The 18,238-nt window shown below is 49.9% G+C and overlaps 1 protein-coding gene across 3 annotated transcripts in view; it reads left to right on the forward strand.

The window, feature by feature from the left end:
* Window positions 1–18,238, forward strand: part of Stk32c (serine/threonine kinase 32C) — an 81,272-nt gene that overhangs the window by 42,080 nt on the left and 20,954 nt on the right. For 2 of the 3 annotated variants that reach the window (XM_035441280.1, XM_035441281.1), the window contains exon 1: window positions 4,736–4,783. Coding sequence is in view for 1 of the 3 variants with exons in the window: in XM_027409074.2 (XP_027264875.1) it covers window positions 4,728–4,783 (56 nt within the window). In the remaining 2 variants the exon portion in view is untranslated. Of the gene's footprint in view, window positions 1–4,727; window positions 4,784–18,238 lie in introns of those variants that run through there. The other variant, XM_027409074.2, reaches the window with a different exon arrangement.

Consider the following 18,238-nt stretch of genomic DNA (forward strand, 5'->3'; position numbering starts at 1 on the left):
TGGTTTTAGGAGAAGCATGTTCAAATAAGACCTGTAGGTTTTGTTTAGGATTTTGTGATAATTGTGTAAGAATCTATGTTTTTGGCTTTCTCCTGACTTTTTACCTGACACGTGGTCTTGATATTGTCATTAGAATGATTGCTCCCTCTGCCCCTACCATCTAACCTTAATTTGATTGCCATAGGAGGACCAATGGGCAACACTCCGTGAGTGATTCAAAAGTGCCAAGGACTCGTGTGCAAAAACACCTGCTCAGGCTGCTCAGTCACAGCAGCCAGCAGTCACAGGGAAACCAGAGAGAAGATGGCAGTGCTGACCATCTTTCCTGTGGTGTGTGTTTCTCACCCAGTGAAGCCTCAGGATTGAATGGGTCACTCAGAATCACAGTCAGATGCCACACAGGGAGAACATGTGTCTGAGCTGAGCTGCTGGATTGGGACACTGAGATACCCTGTCTCTTCCTGCTGCATTTGGTTTAGTGGTTGTGACCCCAGCCAATGACTTGAACAGCACTCTGTATGGCTCTGATGCCTCCTCACATGGTACCTCGTCCTTGAGAAAACGGCTGCAGAGCCACAGGTACAAGAGAGGTGGCCTGTCTTCATATAGCAATGACTGCTTCCAGCCACGCTCTGCAAAATGAACTTTCCTTGAAGAATAAATATTTTAAAAAAAAAAACCCTTGGTTTTGAAATATTTATCTGCTCTGGGAAGAGTCTTTGCCCACGCTCTTGAGTGTGTTGTACCATGGAAGAGCATCTGGGGGCCTGGAGCTCTGAGCTGGGCCATTTCCTTGCATACAAGGCAGACTGTCTCCTCTTCAAACACACATTTTGATTCAGGCAGGAGATATGGACATGTTAGAAGGACCTGTAGGTAATTGAACCAGTGTTTTCTTCTACCTACTTAATTTATGAGGTGTTTAGCACTGGGGGAAGATCTCACTTCATCATTACACTGCAAATAGCACTGGACTTGTACAAACTATCTTGGTCAGCCCTCACCTGGGTTCTTTTTCTGCTCAGGGTCAGCTTCAAAAATGTCCCTGTGGTGACCTTGTAAAAACAGGAAGGCTGCACCCCCTTTGTCTAGAGTGTTTTCTTCCATACCAGAGTTTTCTTTGTGTCTCCCCAATGAGTAAAAGCCTGAAAAGAGACCCCAGGGCTTTAGACTCTTCTTCCGGGTGCTGGGGGTATTTAGCCAGACCCCTGGCTGCTATGGAAACCTAAAAAGAAGGAGAGGAGCCTGCATCTGGGGATTGGCAGCAGGGCTGGATTCTGAGTGTCTCTGGAGGTGAAGCTAAACTAAGTTTGCTAGTAAGGTGATGGCAAGTAGAGCTGGCCTGGTCACTTTGAAGGACAAAGCATTGTTAATGAGGCTGGTTTGGGGAAAGTCAGGAATCTCTGTTTTGATTTTTTTCCACACCAAGGGCATCTTCATGTGGCTGTTGGTCAATTGACTTGATGAACTCGGCACTCTTGTCTTGGCAGGTTTTTTTCCCTGTCTTGGCCATGTTGACTTCCAACACTGGGGCAAGGCAGCCACATCTCTGTGTATTTTTATGAATTGGTTGTGGAATGAATGTGCCTATGAGGTTTGTGTGCTGAAACCTGAAACCACCTGGCACCTGCTTCTTCTCAATGCTGCAGTCAGTGTAGTATCGTGCTTGCCCGTCTCCCTCACCCACTGCAGGAGCTGGCAGGCAAGATCCTCATGTGCCCGAAGAATAGGAGGAAACCAAGAATCCAAGGAGGTGGGCACACTGTGGGCAGCAGCTCCAGAGCTATCTGGCCCATTGCAGCAAGCTGAGGGCTGTTGGGAGGCCACAGACAAGCCAGTGTCCAAACCACAGCTCTCACTATGTATGCCTTGGCTCTGGCCCTCAGGGGATCCTGCCAGTTCTTTTCTAGGAGCCTGGAGTCTTTTCTGTTGTTTGTTGTTTGTTTTTGAGATAGGGTCTCACTATGTGTCGTGTCTGGCCTGAACTTGTTTAGGTCCCGCTGGCCTTGAACTCATAGAGATCCACTTGCCTCTGCCTCCCAAGTGCTGGGATTAAAAGCATGCACCATTGTACTCAGCCTTCTTGAGAGGCTTCATCCCCACAAACCTGGATGGTGCCTTCAGCTGTGCAGGTGTCTGAGCATGGAGCAGGACAGCTGCTAGGAGATTCCCACATGCTTCTGACCTGTTATTTAATGTATTTTATTTCTCATCCTTTTTTTCCAGTAAAGGCTAAACTCAGAAAATTATGCCCAGGCTCTTCAAAGGCTAGTTGTCTTAGCTGAGTTCCTACGTGAACTCACAGCTGTTGGGCTGACACTTGATGCCCTGCATTGTGCTGGCTGCTGAGGAGGTGCCAGGGACATCACAGTGAGCTTCCCATGGGCAAGGGAAGGCGAACCTGTTTCTCAAGTGGTATTGGGCTGGACTCTGGGCATCAGTGAGGCTAGGGCCCAGCAGACATCTTGCTGCCATTCTGGAGGTGAGCATGGAGGTCATATTTCTCTTCAGCTGTTGGGAGTGGGCGAGGCTGCCTAACTATGGGTGTTAGGTCTCTTGTGCAGCTGTAGGAGGCCAGGGACCTCTAGGCAGCAGCAGATGTATCTGAGTTCTGATTGGGCAGGCAGAGGGACTCTGGCCCAAAGCTTGCTGGCAGAACCTATCTCTAGAAGCTGTACTGTGGCTGGCCCACGCTTGTTCCCCTCCCTGATATTCTGTTCTCCTCCATCAAGATGCAGACCTTATTTTAGACCCCAAGGTCAGTGCTTAGCCTCCACTTCCAGCCTGCTGCCAGACCCCCTCCCCAACCCCTGCTCATTTAATTTTGGAACCTTGTGTAACACCTCATCACTAGTCGGTACTAGTGTGTTTGTCATGGATGAGCATGAGATGCAAGGTATAGAAAGATTCTGGTGGGGGCTGAAGCATGTGGCACCATCACCTCGCCTCATAGCTCTGAGCAGAGCCATGCCTATGGGACAGGGTAGGGCTTAAGAGAAGAGCAAGGTACATGTGGGCCTCTGCTGGATGGTGTCTACATATCTTGCCCACCTTACCCACCGTGCACTCACCACTCTCTCACTTTATCCTTTTAGCTTTGTCTTCACCATGTGAATGGGCTTGGACAACCAGGCTTCCTGTCCTAGATAGTAGATGCTGTGACTTACACTAAGCAGCAACCATGATTTACTGTTCATAGGAGGGGCTGTGGGGTTGGCTGCTACCCACCCTGCTGCGACTGCTGTCTCTCTGCAGTATGCAGATTCCTCAAAAACAAAACAAAACAAAAAACCCAAACTGTGAAATCATGAGTGGCTGTGGAATGAGGTTCAGATGAGTCTGGGTGCTGAGAGCAACACAGACTGTGGCCAGAGGCTGAGGTCTCCAGCAGGTGCCCACGAGCTAGGCAGCCCTGGGTCAGTAGACCCTGTCCTGGAATGACACATTGTCTGGTGTTGCACAGGCTTGGACGAGATGGCTGTGCATTGTCTTCTGTACAAAGTGGACCCAATCCCTACAGGCCTTCCCGACCTGTTGGAGCACCAGCCCCTGCGCTGGGGTTCTCCAGCAACAGCAGGGAGCATTTGCCCTGGTGGAGATCACTGGACAAGCCTGGGATTGCAAGGGTCTCTTGATTAACCTGGTTGCCAGTCCAGCTGCTTGGCACCCTGTCCACTTCATCTCACCCCTCAACTAACCCAGTTTCCGCTTAGGCACGTACTAATCAGATTTCCCCACTCTGGGGCAGCAGCAGAGCACCTGTCTTATGTCCATAAGCTAGAAGCAGGAGTCCCATTTAGTGCCAAATCCCAAGGAGAAAATGGTTATGGAATGAATAAGTAATGTACCACCAGCCACAGGCAATCCGGGTTCTCCTCAGGGTAAGTGCCCATGCAGCTAGGCCCGAGGCTCTGGGTAGACCCTCCAAGTGGTATAGGGGACCTAGGCTGCTGGCCTGCAGGGGCCTGTCTCAGTGGTGCTGGACAGAAGCCTAGACTGCCTGAGCCCATCCCCACAGGCCTTACCTGAGAAAAGGACCGTAAAAGAGGCTGACACATGCTGACCTCGTGGGAAAGCTTCAGTCAGGACACAGCAGGAAGTCTGGGAATCAGAGCCCTCCACTAAAAAAGATTTGATGCACAGGCAGCGGGTGCCCAGGGCTATGGCAGCAAAGAGGCTTGCTTCATTAGTAGGGCAGGGGTGATCCCTGGAACGACAACCAGGCTGTATTATATGTTATCCCATGCTGCTCCCCATTGTTAATCAAGAGACCCTTGCAATCCCAGGCTTGTCCAGTGATCTCCACCAGGGCAAATGCTCCCTGCTGTTGCTGGAGAACCCCAGCGCAGGGGCTGGTGCTCCAAGAGCTGAGAGGCCTGGGCTTTCTGTTGCACATCTTTCATGGGGTGTGATACCAGTGGAGTTGCTGGGTGCAGGTTTGCAGCAGAGGAAGTCTGTGAGCCTGCATTGGCTTATTAACCCCAGTCCTGCCTGTGATCCTAGACATGTCCCCATCCCATAGCAATCCACAAGGAGGGTCTGAGCCATCCTTTGTACAGCTAGAGTTCACCCAGAGACATGATCAGCCCTCCTGAAGGGTTAAGTGGATGTATCTCTGATAGACTGCAGGATTGCCAAGCAGGGGCAAACTTCTCAAGGGTGGGGCTTGTGCCTGGCACAGGGCCTTTCCATCACCTTACCTGGTGTCTCTTTGCTTCATTCTACAGTGAACTTCGACCACTTCCAGATTCTGCGAGCAATTGGGAAGGGCAGCTTTGGCAAGGTAAGGAAGAGTGTGTGGGTGGGCCAGGGGAGGGTGGGAACATATGGGACAACAGAGCCACACATTGCTCCATTTCTCCTCAGAGAAGCTAGTCCCACTCCTGGGACAAAAGGCTTAGGACCATCAGGGAAGAAGTAGGGGCTCTGAGCCTTTGTGGGGGTGTCAGCACAGCCCTCTGCCACCTCTCAGGCAGGGTCTTTGGACTCTCAGCTCAGCTGAGAACAGAGTGGCTTGGTTTGGCTCTGCAGAACCTTTGTCATCCTGTAAAGTTCTGCGTTCCAACACCCACCCACTCAATACTGTAGCCGTCTTGCAGTCTGAGTGATTTCCTCAATAAGGGGTGCACTGTGGCCTAGAAGAGGGGCATCTTAGAAGGGCTGCCTTGTGCAGCCAGCTCCCCAAGCTACTGTGACATCTGATGGACCTGCCAACCGAAACAGCACCTCAGGCCACATTGGAGTCCATAGGCCAGGCTGTACCTATATCTGTTTCTTAGGTGCAAGGTGACAGACCCCAGGCTGTGGTGGTCCAGCCTGCTTTCTCCCAGACCAATCTCGAAGCTCTTGTCCCTCAAGCAGGCAGCCTGCTGAGCCTGTCTGTCTCCACTTGCCTTGTTCTCTCTTGGCCAGATCTAACTTCCTGATTGCTGCCTTGTGATAGCTACAGATTGGGGGTAATTATAACTCAAAGAGACTTAACTAGGGCTCTGAAAAGGCTGGAATTAGCCCTCAGTTTCTGCAGCATGGTGTGCTGTGGATGGACCCCTCCTGAACGTTTCTGTTCAGCTGTCCGGGCACTTCCCTCCCCTCCGGCCTCACAGCTGTCTGGGCACTGTGTCTGTTTAGGCTCTGAAAGCCCTCTCTAAAGAGATTGTACAGCCACCAGAGTACAAAGCACAGGGTGATTGAGGGCGATTAATTGCCTCTACTTCATTGTATCACAAAGGAGGCTGTTCTGGTTGATGTTCTGGAGCCTGCGGTGAATGTAAGTCAAAGCAGATGAGCACTTTGCACAGTGTAGAAAACACACCACAGGAAGGCGTTTCTAAACTCACCCCACCCTCCACCCCCTCCCGCCCCAGTCCCAGAGGTTCCTCCAGGCCTACTGCTTTGGGATTGTGAAGATGGTTGGCCTAACAGAGACCAGTTGAAACTCCTCTGTGCTGATGTTGCCAGAGTTTTGAGGCTGCAGGCAGGAGAGACAGGCGGGGTAGGAGGGGGTGTGGGGGATTGTGGGATAGCAGAGGGCAGCAGCTGGAACTGGGTTCAGGAAAGTAGCTGATGGATGTTCTGGGATAAGGAGGCATTCAGAACTTAGGTCTGAGGAGGGCTGGGTTGTAACATCCCAGGATGAAGACCACCATTAGTGGGCTAGGCTGGAGTCACGGGGAGCAGGGGTAGGTGCTGTTTTCTGGGAATCTTCCCATTTCATTCCCCTGGGGGACTTCAGGGTACCCCTTACTCAATCCTTCCTGAAACTACTGTCTCCCACACTCCTTGGGGGTGGGGGACATTCCTGATCCTCATGAGGGTGTCTGGGGTATACTGTTCTATGACAATTTTGCAGAAGCCCAGGATTGTGGGTCCTCTGACCAAGTCTTGGTTTTGAAAGTTGTTGCCTGGAAACAGGCTGCTGTGGGGTGGGGGACACAGGCATATTTTCTGAGCTGGTGGGTAGTGCAGTTGGGCCACCAGGAGTCTTAGGCTCCCTGGTGGTGTCTGAGAGAATAAGGCCTGTCATGGGTTGGGTTCTGTTCTTCCGGCTACTGTCAGTGGCCACAGTAGTAGATCCAGGCAGGAAGGAGCGGGGACCTGGAAAGTGAGAAGCTGGGATGTCTGATAGACCTGAGAATGTATTCTCTTGTATGCTGTGGTCCAGAGGATGTGCCCCTACAGAAGACTCTTGTATAGGTGAGAAGAAGCCCAATGAAGCCATGCAGAGTGCCAGGCGGTGACAGGGTATGTGTATGTGAGACCAGTGTTTCCAATCAAATGTCCCTTTAACCAATGGCTATTTCACCTGTTGGGACTATGACTCTTGGAGATAAGCTATACAAATTTGTTATAACCAATCCTTGACTTTTCCCCAATTTCTTAAAAAAAATTGGTAAACTATATTTAGCATAATGTTTGTCATCTACACTGTTTCAGGGACACAGTTCCTTGTCCTCATGGTCGTGTTAACTCTCCCTTGCCCCCTTTCCAGGCCCCGGCAGCAGAGTTCTGCTTCTGTCTCTGGTTTTGAGTACCAGGACACCTTTCCTTGGTTATTTCTAGCTTCTATGACGGAAGCACCACTTACTGGATGCTTGAGCAATAAATATCTCTCATAGTTATGGATGCCAGAAGTCCAAAATGAAGGCAGATATGGTGTCTGATGGGCACTGACTTCCTGGCTATGTTCTTGAATGGTGGAAAGAGGTCAGAGTTCCCTGGGGTCTATCATCAGGGCATGTCATATTCATGAGTCCTACCCACCCTCTCGGTCTGCCCTGTCACCTAGTTGCATAAGATTTCAATGTACAAATCTATGGGGACACAAGCATTCAATATGCCATAGTGAGTGAAATTATGTGAAATGTATCTTTTGTTTCTGGTTGGGTCCATGTAGCAAAATATCCTCAAAGTGTGTCTGTTGTAGCGTGTATCAGAATCCTTCTGAAGGTAGAGTGATCCTACTGACCCTGTGTATGGTGTTTTCCTGTTGCTGGACTCTTGCGTAGCTCCCACAGATGAACCATTATGGATGCTGCTGTTGCCGTGAACATGAGTGTATAACAGTCTCTGGATGTTTCTGCTTTAAATTCTGTTGCTCAGAGGTGGGATTGCCATATCACAGGGCAATCTTATGTGTGACCTTAGAGGAACTGCCATGGTATTTCAGCAAAGTCTAAATCATGTCACCTTCCCACCACAGGGCACATCACTCCACATTCCTGGCCATATTTGTCAGGGTCTGGGTTTTTGGTCACAGCCTTCCCAGTGGAAGTGAAGAGGCTGTCTCCTTGTGTTCCCCTGATGGTGACAGACAGATCTGCTGATGAAATTTCTTGTGTCTCAGTAGGAGCCTGTGAGGGCAATGTCTAGGTGTCTGAGACTCAAGCCTCTGCTGTGTAAGGTCTGGGCTCCCCTGGCCTCCTGCTGGGGTGTTGAGGGCTGATTCTATTGTAATGGGTTTGTTGTTCAGGGAGCCCTTTAAAGTTGTTCCTGGGAAGGAGTCTGCTGGGTTGTTTCCATTCAGAAGAGTGAACTGGGACACACAGGCAGTTGCTTGGGAAATATAGCTTAAATCAGAAATACAGAAATAGAAAGTCAAACATTGAATGACTGGTATGGCAGTGAATATGAAAACTAGAAGGACCTACTGGCTGAAATGCCTATCATCAGTTTGAGACAGAATGACTTTGGCCCTGACCACCTATTGGCTTTGCAATGTCTTCTTTTATCAAGTATGAACTGAGTACCCAGGGTCACCTGCATGTGGCAAATGGCCCTAGTATTCCCCTAAGTCAGGCGTCAGAACTTCACACTCAACTTTCTTGTTTAACCAAAACCCCAAGAAACATCCTATCGGAATCCTAGACATCCCTGTAGGAAGGGTGCTGTTGAGGGAAAGACTTCTCTTCTGCCAGGCTTCCATCCATTCTGGAAATGATAGGCTGGCCTAGAAGAGCAGGAGACTTAACCAAACCTACCAGTTATCTAGAACTTGGAAAAGTCATGTCTTGGAGAAGGGAGTTTTATTCTCCAAGAAGATAGGAGGGTGGAGATGGGCCAGTCTTCATTCTTCAGTCATGGAAATAAAATCATCATAGGTGTGGTGATGGAATAAAGCCCCCCACCCCCCAACCCCCACCCCGCCACCTTTTTTCAGTCCTCTGAGGCATCATGACAACCTGGCTATATTTAGAGGATGCTAGGAGGGAGCGAGGCTTCAGATGACACACTCTCTGTCCCCAGCAGGCCTCTTTCAGAGCTGTGGCCCATTCAGACTCCTCCCTGAGAGTCTGTGTGCACCTCCCCAGGGCTCTAGAACCTCTGCAGGAGGCAGCACAGCACTTAGATTCCCTCCCTGACCCCATCTTCTCCTCAACTAACTAGGGAGTGACGTGGGTCTAACTCATTCCAAGACACACCACCCAGGTGGGAATGATCAGGACTCTAAGAAAATAAATCTGCTCTCCTGTTGGTATGGGTGCTTATTCGGTCTTTCAACTTCTGTGTCTACCCTTCCCCTCATTGCCCTCTCAATTGTCACTCATTTTGACTAAAACCTTGGCATCCTCTAAGATTGGAAGAGGCTATATGTTAGAAGCTCACCCTCCCCAAACTGTTTTTGTTTTAATTCCAGGAAATTGGATTCTAGCCCCAGCTATCATTATCACTGGGTCACTGGGACATTATGAAAGCTCTCTCTCTCTCTCTATCTCTCTCTCTCTCTCTCTCTCTCTCTCTCTCTCTATCTATCTCTCTGTCTATCTCTCTGTCTGTCTCTGTCTCTGTCTCTGTCTCTGTCTCTGTCTCTCTCTCTCTCTCTCTCTCTCTCTCTCTCCGTGTGTGTGTGTGTGTGTGTGTGTGTGTGTGTGTGTGTGTGTGTGTGTGTAAACTGGCCACAGAGGAAGAAAAAGCTGTATTTATTAGCTTTTAATTTCTTCTGTATCATGTCAAACAAAAATGAGTAGCCCAAAATGTGGTGAGATCTGAGAGTCAGATCTAGAAGGGAGAAGGGACACTCAGGTAGAGTACATGACATACCTGGGAACATCTTGTTGGTACAGGTGAGCTGTGCTGGCTTGTGATCAGACCCATCTGGGGCTAGGTGTGCCTCTATGCCCTCTGTGAGGGGCATGCCATCCTAGAGAAGGAAGACTGAGAGTGAGAGGGGAGGTGGGGAGGGCACCTAGAGGATGTGTCCTCAGCAGATCTGGGTCACTCTTGGGAAACCTTTCCTGCATTTGTTGGCTTTCTGTCCTTCATCTCACAGTATTCAGTACCACAAAGTGGCAGGCTTGGGGATGTCACTGGAACCCGTCCTTCACGTCTCCCATATTTTGTTGTTTGTCACATGTTTTTAGAGTTGTGTGCTGTTCTGTTCTGTGTGGTGTTTGGTTCTTGTAGTAAGCGATTCATTTTTTCCATTTGGAGACTTGTTTGATCTGTGCATCCTGTTGTTGGTCCTGCCCATCAGCCCTCCCACCATAACGGCTCCCCAGTAGTGAAGGGAAAGGCTGCTTCCTTGAGCGCTATTATGGCTGAGCAGAGGCTAGACAGGTTTGGATACGGAACTTGTACCCAATTTGGGGTCTAGGCGGTCACAGTCATAATCTTGCAGCCTGTGGGCATTTCTTGCTGGGAAAATAGGACCTGGTTCCAGCTTCCGGGGGGTGTGTGGAGTTTTAGAGGCTTGTTTCCTGTGATGTACCAAATAGGCTCAAGGCTGAAGGTTGACGTCAGTCAGTGTAGGGTAAGGTGGTGGTCCTGAAGATCCCGAGAAGTGACATCACAAGTGGAAGATCAATGGGACCCTCTCAAGATCCCGAGGAGATGCCTGACTCCAGGGTCTGGATGTCCTAGGGCATGAAGGAGACCTAGTCCAGGTAGGGATTTAGTACCTTGATTGGCTTTGGCACAGCAGGCAGAGTTTGCTGTTTTGGCAGGAATTTCAACCTGCCTAGGGCCTTATGGGCAGTTTCAAATTGGATGGATCTCTTCATTCACCTTTTTCTCTAACCTCTCTCTGCCCTTGTCACTTTATGTTCCTTAGAACCTCTTTCTTCTTCTTTCTGTCCCCAGACTAAGGCCAATCACAACTCACACACAGGCTGCAGGGTGCCTGGACACAGTGATTCCTAGGGAGGGAAACCTGCCCCATTTCCCCTACTACAGTCTGGGCATGAGGCCTCATTTCCAAGGAGCTGGGCCTAGCATTGTGACTGCAGAGCTCTCACAGAAGGACTCGTGGAGCTCTTATATAGGAAAGGAGGGAGTGCACACCAGTAGGAAGTCCAAGTATACTGACAACATCTGTGTTCTTAAGCTTATGGGGAAAGAACTAAGAGAGTTGGGTGCAAATCCCTTTGACATAGTCCCCAACCAATCCAGGAGTTCCACCCTGCTGAGTCCTTAAATCCTCAGATGATCCAGGAGAGGCTTTAGCCGGAGGAAAATCATCCTCAGATGTGGTCATGCAATTTGGGGGCTTTGGCTGGTGTGAGGCTGGGCCAGGGCCCCCCTTACCCTTACCTGACAGATCTGTTAATGCGGCCCCCACTGATGACACCTTGCCTTACCCAGCATTTCAGAGACAAGATAGCACTGTAGTTGCCATGGCAACCTCTCAGCAGTTGCATCCTGCCAGGAATATTGTGGGACATCACTGGGCCTCTGGTTCACCGAGTCTGTCTGCGGAGAATCTGGTTCTAAGACGCTGCTCCACACAGCAGCGGGAGGCCAGTCATGACCACAGAGAGCTCAGAGATGCCTGACTTCTGGGATGTGACCCAGTTGTTAATACTGAATCATGGGGCCTGGATCACCTGCTGGGGCCAGTTCTGCCTACAGCCTATATGGACCACCCAAGACACCAGAATGAGAAGGTCACTGGGAGGCAGCCTGTGTCATCTGAGTTGGGCAGGTGGTACCATCTATCTTCCATGTTCACAGCCAGTGGATTCTGATAATAACAGGATGGAGAGCAGTGTGCTAGCAGCAACTTACCTTTGATGCTTATGGCAGTGTCAAGTGACTTTCTTGCCTGTCACATTAATTAGCTCCACTCTTTTCTCCCAAGACATTCAGGCCTTGAATCTTCAACTTTAGGGTTTAGCATCTCAAATCTTTGTGATGTAGATGTCAGGGCCATTGCTTTGTGGGCCTATCCTGGGACTGGCTGTCACAATGTAGGGAGCATCAATCGTCAGCATCACTAATGTAAGCTCAAGGTGGCCACTAGAGTTACCAATATCAGATGGTATTGAATGGCTGCAGAAGTCTCTGCCTGATGCCTGGTGCTGCTGACCCTGAGCACAGCTTCTATGTTCCCTGTACATGTCTGAGCCTCATTTCCCACAGCTTGTGACCCTCTGATCCTGCAGCACACAGGCTCTGGCTAAAGCACCAGCCTAGTCCCCTCTCATGGACATCCCGTGGAGTCTACCCCATTGGCAGAGGTTGATGAGACCTTCCTAGGGCCAAGCACATTTACTGGGCTATCTCATTTGTCAGGTAGTGTGCCCTGGAGACCTCAAAACAGTGGTATCCATTGACTATGTCGGTTGGGACCTAGACTGGCTTGAAACTGACTCTTGTTTGAACTTTTGCTGATTTTGTTGGTTGTAACAGAAAACATGCTCATACTAGTGGAGGAGGAAAGAGGCAAGAGGACCCCTTCTAGTAGGAACTGATGTCCTCTTAGGGGACCACAGCAGCAGATGGACTCGGGAGGGCCGTAGAGACATTCAGAGTGGACAGTTGTCAGGTCGGAGTGAATCTCATACAGACTGGCCCAGCTACAGGGTGCTAACCCTCACCTTTCCATCTCAGAGCTCTGCCACTCAGGCCCAGGCTGGTTCCGGGATTTAAATTCTGAGTGAACTAGCCGGGCGTTGGTGGCACATGCCTTTAATCCCAGCACTCGGGAGGCAGAGGCAGGCGGATCTCTGTGAGCTCGAGGCCAGCCTGGTCTCCAGAGTGAGTGCCAGGATAGGCTCCAAAGCTACACAGAGAAACCCTGCCTCAAAAAAAAATTTTTTTTGAGTGAACTGTGAACTTTTGTGCCTGCGACCCTCACTGAAGTGGCCTTGGGGCACTCAGTCTGCCTGATGTCCTCTGAACTTCTCTTCTGTGGGCCTCCAAGCACAGACCTCTCTAGAAGCCATCTGGGCCCTGTCCTCACTCTAGGAGGCTCCCTGTGCCTCCCACACTGAGGGTGTCCCCACCAGTGGCCTTTCTCCATGAAAACCAGGGCTGCTGGCGGCAGTGGCTTTGAAGAGGGGGAAATGCTGAGGATCAAAAAGGACTCTGCCCCTTCCAGGACTGGAGGTGAAAGAAACCCACAGGTGATCTGAGCATAGCTACAGGGGGTTCCTAAAGGTCGGGAGGTGAGGTCAGCACCAGCCACAAGAGGCTGAATAAGGGGAGGGGCTTCCTCCCTCATTAGATCAGAAGAGATGTTCTCTTGAGAGCTGCTGTACTTTGAGTCTTGGCGAGGGTACCACCAGGGCTGGGGCGGCCTAGGAGTGTCACAGGAACTGTGGGTACTATGGGCACCAACAGTGCCATGGGGGCTGTGAAGGCTGAGAATGCTATGGCCTGGGGCATCAGCTGCCTGTTGCAAGTCCCTCTTCTAACAGCTCCATTCTGGGCTCTCTCTGCTGCCACCACAGGACAAAGAAAGCTCCTGGCCACCGCCCCACAGGGACAGCATGAAGCAGAGCATTTATCACATGCTCCTAAGTGGGCCAAAACACGATGTGAATGTGCCAGGCTTGCCTCTCAGGGTCACCCAGGCAGTGCTGGTGCCTTCAAAATAGCTGCTTCCCTCAAGACGGGCTTAGGCAGAGAGCTCTTGCTTTCTTCTCTGCTTAGGCGTGTGAAGGCCGTTGTCATCCCCCTGCCATACCTGGTACTCGGGTGGTTTGGCTTGAGAGGACCAAACAAGGGTGTTCAGCTGAGGGTGGCCTTGCTGGGAACAGGGTGGTTGTTCCCTGCTTTTTGGGCCTGGAGGAGCTCCCCTTGCTGGTAAAGCTCACAGGGCTGGGGAACACAGCTGTCCAGGATACAGGCCATGCTTTGAGGTTCACCACATACCTCATTTCCTTCTCTATCTGGGCACTCCAAAGGCCCATCTCTGCTCAGTGTGTCGCCCCCTTGTGGGAGCCTCATGCCTTGTACTAATTCACAAGTTTCTAGGGCCAGGACAGTAGAGCAAGTGTTGACCCTTTCTGTGGAAGGCTGTCCTCATCTCATCCTGAGCCTGAGGTTCCAGGCCTCTGAATAGAGCAAAGCCCAGTGAATGCTAATGCTGACTGTACCTCTCCTCTGACCACTGTCAACAGCAGCTTTGGGTCTGTCCTGAGCCACTGAGGTCCACAGCTCAAAAGTAGACCTGGCTACCCCCTGCGGAAGCCATTCCTCTCCCTTGACTCTGTGATGCATTAAACTAAATTACAGAGAGCAGCTCACATCTTCTCTCTGTATTTCAGTTGGTATCTCCAAAGCACAAGGATGATTTTTTTTAAACATAGCTACAAAACTTTTTCACGCCTGTAGTCCTGTGAACATGGGTCAGGGTCAGCATTCTCCTGATGACCTCGTGACTGTTATATTACTACTTCTCTGAATCAGGTTGACAATGTGTCTGTACACAAGTGGGTGGTCTCCTTGGTCTGTATGTGCCCCTCCTTCCCCTGCTGTGTAGTTTGGTTAAGGCCCAGGTTGCTGTGTCCTGAGAGACCCTGTCTGTGAGACCCTTTCCATCTCTAGATGTCTTTGTCGGATCACCTGTGACTGAAGCAAGGCTCCATCATCAGAGAGTGTAACATGATAAATAAATGACCCAGAGACAGATATTGGGGTTTAACCTGAAGATCAGGGAAGCAAAGCAGGCAAGCTACCAGAGAGCTCTTACCTCTATCAGGGCTGGGCCATTCCTATTCTCAATGTGGCTAAAGAATGAATGCCTCTATACTGAGACCTTGTTCCTGTCATATATACCTCTCATGAGTCCTGGGATTAAAGGTGTGAGCTATAATTCTCTTTCAGACTTACCCAATCTTATGTAGATCTCGGTGGCCTTAGATTCAAAGAGATATGTCTGCCTCTTAATTCTGAGTCCAAGGATTAAAGATATGTACCACCACCTCCTAGTTTCTGGATGCTGGGATCAAAGGTGTGTGCCTGGCTTCTATGGCTTGTGGCTGACTTTGCTTTCTGAATCCTCAGGCAAGCGTTAATAAATAATATGTCACCACAAGAGAGCCTTGCTTCTGCCTGAGACCTGTGTGCATCTGACCTTGACAGCCATTGTTCATGAGTGCTGACCACTTATCTATTACAGCCTCGTATGGATTGGGTTGCATTCCTTCTGGACACTCCATGGTAGAATCCATTTCAAATCCACCTCCCACATCTAGAGGATTTCCTCACTCTTTGAGTGGTGGTCTTGCTGCCACTTGTTTCTGTCTTATGTCTCTTCTCTGACTTGAGCTCCCCTGCCTCCAGCACTGCCTGGCAAGGACCATGTGGCAGCATCAGATGTCTTTGGTCCAGGATGCTGTCCTTCGCCCAAGATCAGCATTATGGCTGAAAAGTCCCTTTCCCATGTATAGTTACACATTTACAGGTTCCAGGTTTGGGTCACGTGTGCCTCTGGAGGCCATCATTCTGCCAGCCATTCATGTCATGATGTGTTGTTAAGTCTGAAGGTGTGCCAACAAGCCCCACTCTCCTTATGCCTCATGCATTAGCCATGCCTGTGTGCTTCTGCAATATGTCTTTGGGCTAGTTCCTAGAAGTGGAGTATGTGGGCTGGAGGGTGGTACACACGAACTGTGCTAGAAATTGCCAAGTCTCCCTGCATAGGGGTGGCACCATTGTGGTCCACAGGGTGCCTGCCATAGGGCGTGTTGCCAGCTGCTTGGATTTTTGCCAGTCTGACAGACAAGGCGAAGCAACTCACTTGGCTTTGCCTTGCATTTCTCTTATGGTAGGCTAATTTGCCTATTTTTTCACTTTCTTCTTTAGTTGATATTTCTCTTTGTTTCTGGAACTTGATATATATTTATTAGAAATGACAACCTTGATTTCTGACCCAAGTTGCAAGTACTTTCTCAGTTTTCTTGTCTTTCAAGTTCATTTACACACCCTTTCCCATGCACAGTATTTTCTTTCATGCAACCATTTTTATCAACTATTTTCCAAATTGCTTTTGGATTCAGAGCCACAGAAATTTGCCCCTACTTCCATTTGGAGACATCTTCATGTTTTCTTCTATTGTTTCTAGGTTTTATGTGTCAGATTGAAACTCACAACCTGGAGTTATTATTCTGGCTTGTGGTGTCAGGCATGGCTCCAGTTTTCCTCTGACTTAGTTGATCCCAACATCACTTATTAAAAAGTCCATTTTTTAAGCTTAAGTTTGAGAAGCCACCAGTAATGGCCCAAGAAGTGTCCTTGTGCAGCTTGGTCTGTTTCTTGATTTTCCATTCTGTTCCACCGGCCTGCTGTCTTCATGTATTGATGCCACACTTATGAGTTAACCACTTGATATGCATGAGAGTATTCCTAGAGTCTTTACTCAGGAGGAAAACCTACCCTCAGTGGGCACAGCACCATCCCATGAGCTGGAGACCCAGATCGAAGAAAAGGGGAAGAAAAGGAGATAAATCCAAGCACCAACATGCATCTCTGCTTGATCCTGTGGGATATTGGAGTCCCAGCCTCGGGGTTCTGCTACCATGGACTCCATCATGACTTCCTTACCATGGTGAACTGTACCTTATTAAGCTTCGAGCCAAAGTAAATCTTTCGAGACTTGAGAGGCTTCTGTCGGGTATCTTGTTACAATGACAAGATGTGACTAATACATCGTGACATCCAAAGCTTCTTTAGTTTCACCAGCTGCTGCCCAGGGAGCAGTGTGTAAGAGTTGAGGAAACCAAGTCTTTATGCCCTTCTCTCTTCCTTGTGTGTGTCCCTCTCCTTACTACACAGAACTAGATACCCCCTCCAGACGGTACCTTCTCAAGGACAAGCATTCCCCTGACGTTTCTGAGGGACAGAGGTTAGGGGACAGTAAGGGACAGCTGGACACAGACACAAGCAAGGGAGTTGGTCTAGGCTGAAGACAGGTGCTGGACACTGGGGCACAGTAGGAGCTGATCCAGGAAATGACCAGGATGATATATGAGGAGCACTGACCTCAAAGAGATCAAGATCGCAGCCTCTTGGGAGAAGCAAGAGAATGGTGTGGTCTTTTGCTGTCAGGGATTCCTGCGAGTCATCTAAACACCCTTCTCCATTCTTGCCCTCACCCTGCTGTGCTTCTGCACGAGTTGCTTGGCTCTGTTTGGGGGACACTGTTCTTTTTGTGCCCTACCCAGGCACCCCTGCCAAGGTCTGGCAACTACATACACCTTCTCCGGGACCCATCCTGTGATTTTTCTGCTGCTGGATTGGCAACCAACAGAATCCTGGGGAAGGCAGGATCCTGACCTGGTCCCCCATGGTCCAGTCTGCCTTCCCTGGGCTTTACTATTCCCAGGAGGTGGGTTCATTACAGTGTTCCAAGGCTTTAAGTACCTGTTGTCAGCCCTTTGCTTTCTGAGGAACAAAAGTGACTTGGGAAGAAAAAGAGCTTGGGGTGAATCATTTAAATCTGCAAGATACGTAAACAGTGTTCAATTGGAATGGCACTTACACTGCCATTAGTCACCAGCTTATTCCAGGCTGAGCAGTGGCATTTTGCAGGGCACCCTGCCGCCCCAGGAGCAGCAGGGCTCACTCCTCTGAGATCTGATCACGCTTTCTCTTTGTCTGGTGTAAGTGGATTACTGAGGAAGTGGCCCGGAAAGCCCAGACCGATTTCTTTTGAGGAAATAGTTCAGTGGGGCCTGCTGCAAAAGCTTAGCTGTAAGAGACCCTGGGTCTCCTTTCACCTTTTGAAAGGTTGCTTTGCTGAATCCGCCATACCTGCAGCAGAAATCAGGGCAGCATAAAACTCCTCCTTGGAGCCTCTTTGTAGGGGATGGCATTGGAGGCCAGCAGAGCCAGGCTTTTCCGGCTGGGCTTAAAACCTCCTCAGCTGCCTCCACCAAAAGGCACTTAGATACAATTAATGAAGCCCATCTTAAGGGCAAAACTCAGTATCTTCCCTAGCAGCTGTGTGTCCACAGCCCACAGCTCTGTGGCCAGCCCTAATCAGCAGTGACATGGGCAGGCCAGCCTGTGTGGGAAGGTTTGGATCCATAAGGAGAGGAGGAGTTAGGGGCCAGATCAGCAGATAGAAAAGAGAGAGAAGGTGCCTCCAGGTGAGGGTGCACTACAAGTTTAGGCCAAGGTCTTGGCTCCCCTGGGGAGCCGGTGTAGCCACAATGGGTGTGCTCAGGATGGACAAGCAGTTTGACTTCTTGGGACTGAAGCAAAGTCCCACTACATGCCAGCTGCAAACAGCCACAACCCATACTCTCTCTGGAAACTGAGGCCTGACATGGAAGCAGGACTGACTCTTCCTATAGGCAAGAGAGAAAGACCCTCAGTCCCTACGGGCTCCTGGAGGCTGTTGAAGTCTTTAGTAGCAATCCTTGGCTTGTGGCTGTCTGCCCCCATCATCAGGACCCGTATGTTCTCATCTATCCCATCTCTATGTGGCCTTGTCCTCTATGTCTCCCTATACTTTTTTTTTCTTCTGTGAGGATATCTGCCATTGATTTAGGGTTCACCTTCATCCATGACCTTC

The sequence above is a fragment of the Cricetulus griseus genome, chromosome 3 (assembly GCF_003668045.3).
Source record: "Cricetulus griseus strain 17A/GY chromosome 3, alternate assembly CriGri-PICRH-1.0, whole genome shotgun sequence".
NCBI lineage: Eukaryota > Metazoa > Chordata > Mammalia > Rodentia > Cricetidae > Cricetulus > Cricetulus griseus.